General features: G+C 38.9%; 1 protein-coding gene across 3 annotated transcripts in view; it reads left to right on the forward strand.

Moving 5' to 3' along the window:
* Positions 1-541: 541 nt before the first annotated feature.
* MANEA (mannosidase endo-alpha) overlaps positions 542-8224 on the forward strand; it is a 68700-nt gene continuing 61017 nt past the window's right edge. The window contains exon 1 of one of the 3 annotated variants that reach the window (XM_040474193.1): positions 542-788. In XM_040474193.1, the coding sequence (XP_040330127.1) occupies positions 685-788 (104 nt within the window). In that variant the 5' untranslated portion in view covers positions 542-684. Of the gene's footprint in view, positions 789-990; positions 1010-8224 lie in introns of those variants that run through there. The other 2 variants (XM_040474191.1, XM_040474192.1) reach the window with 2 other exon arrangements.

Here is an 8224-nt window from a genome sequence, read left to right on the forward strand (position 1 = left end):
TCACATCAGCAAGTTCTAGACTGTGAGTCAGGATTTCCTTGTTACCATGTCACCAAACAAAATACGGTATTCTCTTGGCTTCTGAGGCTGATGTAAGATGGAAACCTTCAGCTGTAACCTGTCTCCAAAGTACTTGTTCTTCCCACCGGCCTCATTGTTTTCAATCATTTCTCTACTTCAGAACAAATGTGACTTTATACAATATATTTGCAAATTAAATGTCATCTTTGATTCTCTACTTAGGGCCTTTAAGAAAAGTTCTAGTTTTTTAAAAAAAGACAAAAACGGTTCCTTAATTTAAAGAGCATGAAAACAACCGGTGTAAATCAGTTAATGCAACTTTGGAAGGCCACATCAAGACCAGCTGCCCTCGATCAGTGGATCAGTGAGACTTTCTCAGAGAAACCTCAGAAGACCTGTTTTTAAGAGAGGGGTGGGTCATCTCTTGTTGGAGGGGGAGGTTGGGAGTTCGGCTAGAACCCGCTCCACCCCTTTTCTCCACCCGCACAGAACGCCCAGAAAAGCTCTCCCCTCATTCGTCCACGCCCCTCAGGCCCTGACGGATAAGAGGAGCCCCTGCGGGGGAAGCCTGCACCCCGCTGGCTCGCGGAGCCCGGCGTCAAAGCCCCGCCCCCTCGGGGTTGCAGGAACGCTCAGCGCGCGTCTTTGGGGAGGCGGGGCTGGATGGGTGCGCTGACGGGAGGCCGCGGGTTCTCTGCACCCGCTCTCCCTCTTCTCTCTACCCTCACGGCTCTGGCTGGATCGTCTGCTGGTGGCCGGATTCCCTGGTGAGTAGCTGGAAGATTCAGGGCCCCGCAGACGCGGCTGCGGCGGGTACGGGACCTACCCCGGGCGCCTGCGCGCTCTTCCGCCAGCCAATGTGCTGGCAGCTTCTGCGGATGGCCTTTGACCCCGCGCCCCTCCGGCGAGCGAGAGGTGTCGCGTTGCGTGCTTCGGCACCCCCCCGGGGCAACTCGCTCTGTCACTCTTAGCCCTTCTTTGTGTCTGGGTTAGTTTTATTGCCTTTTATTGCCTGCTGTTTCCCGATCCTGCCGGCCTTGTGTCTGCCACTTCTTCGGAGAGGAACCTCCCGTCGCCTCTGTTTTCTCTTCTCTCCCCCAGCAAGTTGGGAATTCCGGCAGTGACGGAAGCTGTTCTAGGCCCGGTCCTTTTGTATGCAAACCTCAGCTAAGCCTTGAGCCTGCGGGGAGAGTGGGGGGATCGAGGCCTATCGGGCTCCGGGTGTTGGCGGAAGGTCGCGGCCACCAACCTCCTGGAGCCTTTGGGCCACCGCAGCGGTGGTTTTTCCATTTGTTTGTTAAAACACTTTTGGCTCTATCTTCGTAGACTATTATCTTTTGTTAAGTTTCAGGATGCAGCTATGCCGGACTATGTCTTGTTACATTTTCTAAAGGAGCAAATTGAACTTCAGGCGTTTAGGACAGTTTTAGTTGTATTATTGTAAGACCCTCTGGATAAGTGTTAAGGGAAAACCTCGAAGTGTTTAAAGACAAATAAGGGAGAATAATAGGATATGATGTTAAAAAAGACGAATAGGACTGGAATGGGTTTATGTTCAAGTATTTTAGACAGTTTGAGAGAAAAATACAAAATAAAATCTAGGTATTGGTAATATTGCCACATTGCTTACTGGTCACTTTCACGACAATACGTTATTTCCTCCTTCTTGAGCTATATGTAAACTCCTAAAACCGGTGTAGTGCTGTGAATTTTGTGGACTTTCAGGCTCTATCTATGCATAAAACATTACCAGTGATGTTGCTGTTAGTCACGTGGTTAACAGTAAGTGTATGATCAGAAAGTAAACGGTCTTCAGATTAAATTTGAGCTGCAATTTATGAGTAGGTAACAGGTAATCTTGTTTTCTAAGACCATACTACTTATTTATTTACTTATTTAAAGTTTAGTAGAGAGTGAGTGAGCCAGGAAGGTGCAGAGAGAGAGGGGGGGGAGAATCCTAAGCAGGCTTTGCTATGACAACGGGACTCTGGCTGGAACCTTCAGAAACATGACCTCATGACCTGAGCTGAAACCAAGAGTGGGAGCTTAGCCCACTTGGCCACCCAGGCACCCCTAAGACCGTACTATTTAAATGAAAACTTGGCTACATGTTGGCAGTTTTCATCTGTGTCACAAAAAATTTTTAAACTTAATTTGTCTAGTATGTTGTAGGATGGTGGAATAGAAGGCTAGAGCTTGAATTCTAGAGCCAAATTTGCCCTGTTTCTTGCTAGTTGCTTAACCTCGGACATGTTACTTAGCTCTTCACTAGCCCACAGACTGAAAAGTTACCAATTGGTTTGTACCTCTACTGTGTCATCTGTAAAATGGCGTTAAAAAAGTTTTACTTCCTAGGTCATCGTGAAGGTTAAAGTGGAGGGATGAAATTATGGTTAACTGAATTTCTGTTAACCAGCAGGTGTGTTTCATTAAAACTGGGGTAAGGAAGCGTTGGTATAGAAACTGGTTTTGAAAGTTCCAGGTGTGTTTTCTAGTATTATTTTTTATTTACAATGGCTTCTTAGAAAATGAAATTAGAAAACAATACTAAAAAGAAAAAGCACTAGAAGCCTGTAAAATTTAGTAATAGGGTAATTAAAAGGTGTTTCTAACTGGATTGACAGCACTTTTTGAAATAATAGTTGATCTCACATTGTTCTGTGTCTGTTAGGCCTCACTAGACCTCTAAGTCAAAACCTAGAATTTCCAGAAGATGAAAAGCATAAGACACAAAAGTACAAATGATAGAGTATCTAAAAGATATTATTAGGTATAACTTCTGTGTATTATGTAATGTAAACTGTCCTTTCAGCCTTCAATAGCCAATACCTTGAGTAGATTCCTGGTTTGGGTGTCCATACATCTTCAGTTGTGATTTTATTATTTTCTCAGGAGACTTGTGAAATTTCTTGCCTTTGTTGAAGCAATATAAGTAGTTCTCCACTCTTTCCTTGCTAGATAATTAGACCCTGGGCATCTCAAGGGTCATTGTGGTTTTGCTATCTTGAACTTGGCAATTTATTAAAATGGATTTTTAAAATTATTGGATCTAGGTTTCTTCCTATGTAATATGTTCAATATAGACTATAAAGAAGTCAACTATCTGTATAGTCAGTAGAACCTATTTATACATACTGCCCAAATATATATCAATGTCAAAAACAGAAGGGCCTGACATTAAGTTGTTTAAGCTAAACACTTAATGGTAACTGGCTGTGTATAAGATATATGGGGCTCTACTGCAGTGTAAAGAGAAAGATTCCATTTTTGGAACTTAAAAGCAATCTAGTGGATACAATATATGTAAATAGCATAATACAACACATAAATGCCACTTTAAAAAGTAGGTAATGCTGTAACAATAGAATATTTGAGAAAATGAGTACATTTCACTGTGGAATCATTAGGGAAGGTGTCAAGAAGAGGCAACATGTCAGCGTTGTCTTGAAGGAGGAGTAGCAGTTTAAAAGTTAGTCCTGTAGAGAGAGAATGGACCTTTAGAGAGAATTAACTGTGTGTTATTAATTGCTTGCTAGATGCCTGTCTTTAATCATCATCCTCATCACCATCACTCTAAACAGGAAATTATTCTAGAAGTTTTATAATACCAACTTATTTCATGCCTACAAATCTGTGAATGAGGTAATAACATTGTATAGATAAGAAAAGAAGCACAGAAAGATCAGGTCATTTGATGAGTGAAATAGCTGAAAAACAAAAACAAAAAACAAAACAGCTGGGGGATACTTGCTTTTAATCACAGTGATCTGCCTTTTAGTTTGAGGTGACTTACTGTTAATTGTGATGTGGAGGTTGGGAAGAACCATCTATAATGATGTAATAAATGAACATTTAAATGAGTGAAATAAGTAATGTAAAAAGAGAGGGACCAACTTAAAATTACATTTACAGGCAAAGGTGGGGAATCAACCAGGCAACTTCCATAAATGGACGTTTTATGTTTTGTGTTCTTCTGTAGATCTGAGAAACGAATCTGAGAAATGAATCTAACAAATGTACAAAAGTTTCAGAGTTGTTCAGAACTGTATTTTTTTATATTCATTTTGCACTTATTTTTTTTTAAATGTTTATTTTTGAGAGAGAGACAGAGCGTGAGTGGGGGATGGGCAGAGAGAGAGGGACACACAGAACCCCAAGCAGGCTCCAGGCTCTGAGCTGTCAGTACAGAGCTCCACACAGGACTCCAACTCATGAACTGTGGGATCATGACCTGAGCCGAAGTCGGACGCTTAACCGACTGAGCCACTCAGGTGCCCCAATTTTGCACTTATTCTTAAATCCAATTGGTAAAATATTACCCTCTTCCACTTCTTTTGCAAACATCATCTTGCATAAGACACAGAACTACTTTGTCAGAAAACACACCTAAGGTGTTCTTTCTTTAAAAAGAGATTAGGGGTGCTTGGGTGGCTCAGTTGGTTGAGCGTCCGACTTCGGCTCAGGTCATGATCTCGCAGTTTGTGGGTTCAAGCCCCGCATCAGGCTCTGTGCTGACTGCTTGCTCAGAGCCTGGAGCTTGCTTCAGATTCTGTCTCCTTCTCTCTCTGTCCCTCCCCCACTCACACTTTGTCTCACTCTGTTTCTCAAAAATAAATAAAATGTAAAAAAAAAAAAATTTAAAAAGAGATTAAATGATTTAGTGAGGGTCCCACAAGGGGATCAACCTAGCTGATTTGGACTTTGGTTTTAGATGGCAAGATCAGTTTTCTGTTACATATCCTGACTCTTCTACCTACTTCACCACCACTCAACTGGTCAGTCTCTGAAAAACCAATGTCTTACTAATTAATGCTGTAGTTATTGCTCCCATTCTCTGTGACTTAGCAATATTCATTACCATTATTTCCTAAAATTTTCTTTCTTAGGAAGTATTAAGTTCTAATTTTAGAAGGTAGAGTAAGAAAATATCACTATTATGTTATCACCCAGAGGTAATCATTATTTATGTTCTCCTTTGTATATCTTTAGTATTGTTGAGATATTATGTTCATAATTGTTTTTTCTACTTCATTGCTTGTCAGATTTCTCACTATCTTTAAGGGAAGGATTTTTTTATTATCAGTTATCTTGATAATTTGTAAATTTCAGTAAAACAAATCCCTATATACTTCCCCTGCATTTCACCAAATGGTAATATCTTAACTGTATTTGCTTTATCGTTATATGCATGTACACACTTCTGTATTATGTTGTACATAATTATATACATTACATGTAACATGTATGTGTACATAGGTGTGTATATATATGTATGTAATGTATGTATGGAGATGTGTGTGTCTAATGTCTGATGTTTCCTCATGATTAGATCCAAATTAAATTTTGACAGGAATACCATAGCAGTGATTGTTTCCTTTTTAGGGCATCCTCTCAGGAAACTTCTATCTACCTAGCCAGAATTAACTGATGAAGTTCAGTTTGATCACTCGTTTAAGGTGGTGTCTGCTAGGTTTTGCACTGAGTTACTGTTGTTCCCTTTGTAGTTAATTAGGTGTCTTTTGGAGAGCTAGTTTGCCAATATATGGATATCCTGTTTCTCATCAAACTTTTATTTCCTCATTTAAAATCTGTTGATGATTTTGTCTAATAACAGTTGTTATTATGGTGGTTGCCAAATAGTGGTATTCCATTATTCTATCTAAATTTATTAGTTGCGGGGGTGCCTGGGTGGCTCAGTCAGTTAAGCGTCCAACTTCTGCTCAGGTCATGATCTCACGGTTCATGAGTTGGAGCCCCGCGTGGGGCTGTGTACTGACAGCTCGGAGCTTGGAACCTACTTTGGATTCTGTGTCTCCTTCTCTCTCTGCCCCTTCCTAACTTGTACTCTGTCTCTCTATGTCTCTCAAAAAATAAATAAATGTAAAACAAATTTTTTTATTAGTTGGCATTCTAATATGAGTCTTCTCTAATCCTTTTATTTATTTTTGCATTTTAAACATCAGTATGAAAATAAAAAAAATTAAAAATATCAGCATGGATTCATGAATTCTTGTTTTAATATGTATCATTTATTACTTATTCCTTATTTTGGTGCTGAAATTGTCCTGGATTTAGCCAGTGATTGCCCCTCAGTCTGGCTTTTGTGTCCAATGGACATATCCCCAACACTTCTTGAGTACTTTACTTTCTGGTAAGATGATCAAGGCTCATTTTGTACTTTCTCAGCCACAGTCTGGGAATCCACATTTCTCCAAGGTAACTACTGCTGCTTCTAAGTAGAGAAGGAATATTTAAAAACCAAGAATCTTAGCATCAGATGTGTTCATTGCTGCTGGGGTTTCTTTGGTCCTAGACTGCCAGTGGGCAGAACTAGGAAATAATGTGGTTATGTTAATGTGTATATACACACTTCCCCCATTTACTGATAAAAAACACACATCCATACTAATACTGCTAATTACTGTCTGATAACACAAGTTTCTTTCTAGCCTTCACTTTATACATAACTCAACTTTTTTGTCAGTGAAAAACCTGGGCCCCAGGTTCCCACATATATTGTTTGTTGGCTTACTTGTAGAATACACATTAAGTGTTAAGAATTGCTAACCTGTACCAATGCAAAAACAACTTACTAACTGGAGTTTAACATTTTATATTTGTTAGAGTATGTGAAATATAACATGGCTCAAAAAAGAACTATACAAAAAGAGAAGTCACTTCCATCCTCCAATTCTTCTACCCATTCTCATTCCTCTTTATTCTGTCCTGTTTCTCCTTACCCCCATACATAATCCACATCATTATCTAATGTTTATTCTGTTTCTTTGCTCACTTGAAAAATGTATATTTCCTTATTTGCATTTTCCTTTTTTCACTTAAGAATATATCCAGAAAATCAGTTTATGTCATTTCCAAGATCTCTTCCTCATTCAGCTGAACACTCCAGCATTTTACAGTTACAAATGGTGCTGTATATGGATTTATGTACTGTTCATGTGGTTTTGTATTTTTTGTGTATGTTGTGTATTTTTAAGGTAATTTCCATGAAGTAGGACTGAGTCCAAAGGTAAATGTATATGTAATTTTGTTAGTGCCAAATTCACAAAAAGGCTGTACCAATTTGCATTCACTAGCAGTGTTTGGAAGTGCTTGTTTTCCCACAGTTTTACCAACAGCATATATTTGTGTTTTTGTTTTGCCAGTCTCCTAGATAAGAAATGATTTTTTTGTGTGTGTAGTTTTAATTTGCATTTTTTAAATTTTATTTTGAGAGAGCAAGGTTGGGAGTGTGTAAGTGCACATGGGGCACGGGCAGAGAGAGAAAGAGAAAGAATCCCAAGTATGCTCTACACCATCAGCGCAGAGCCTGATGCAGCGCTTGATCTAACAACCATGAGAGCTCATGACTTGAGCGAAAATCAAGAGTCGGATGCTTAACCACTGAGCCACCCAGGTGCCCTTAATTTTCATTTTTAAAAATTTTGAATGAGGTAGAATATCTTGGTATTTTCAGTTTGTCAGTTGTCCTTTGTTGACCGTATGTTCTGATATGCATATTTTAAAAGTTATAGTTAATGAAAAGACAAATTATGACTTCTGTTGAATCTGAATTTTGAGTCCCTTCTAAAGCGTTTCATTACGCTCAGGTTATAAGGAAATTCAGGTGGAATTACTTATTTCAATGGCTCTGAGCCCTACATCATGCATTATTCTTTGGGAGATTGTGGGGGAGATAGGAAGGGTTATTCAAAATCCCTCATTTGAAAGTAGCAGAGAAGCTAAACATACAGAAAATAGAAAGTTGAAGGATCTTGGTAAAACCCATGCCTTTAATTTCAGTACCCATAATGTGTAAAGGAATAAGGATTAATTAGAAATAGTCCAAATAGTCACAAGGACTTAAACCCAGTTTTGAAGATTTTGCTCTTACTAGATTCAGGTAATCTTCCTCTTCACATTTCATACACAAGGGCTGGCATTCAATAATAAATTAACCCACCTTACAGAAAGACTGTGACTGTCCAGGTACTAAGCAAGAACAAAACAACAAAAGACGGGCAATAGAAACAGAATCCCTAAGGTCTAATTCAGGTTATTAGAGGTGGACTTTAATAAATGGGATTAACACATTCAAGGAATTAGAGAAGGAAAATTTTAACAGAAAACTGATACCTTTGAAAAGAGTCAAATGGAAATTCTTTTTTTTTTTTTTAATTTTTTTTTTTAAATGTTTATTTATTTT

The sequence above is a fragment of the Herpailurus yagouaroundi genome, unplaced genomic scaffold, assembly GCF_014898765.1.
Source record: "Herpailurus yagouaroundi ecotype Mexico unplaced genomic scaffold, PumYag 139, whole genome shotgun sequence".
In the NCBI taxonomy this organism is placed as follows: Eukaryota; Metazoa; Chordata; class Mammalia; order Carnivora; family Felidae; genus Herpailurus; species Herpailurus yagouaroundi.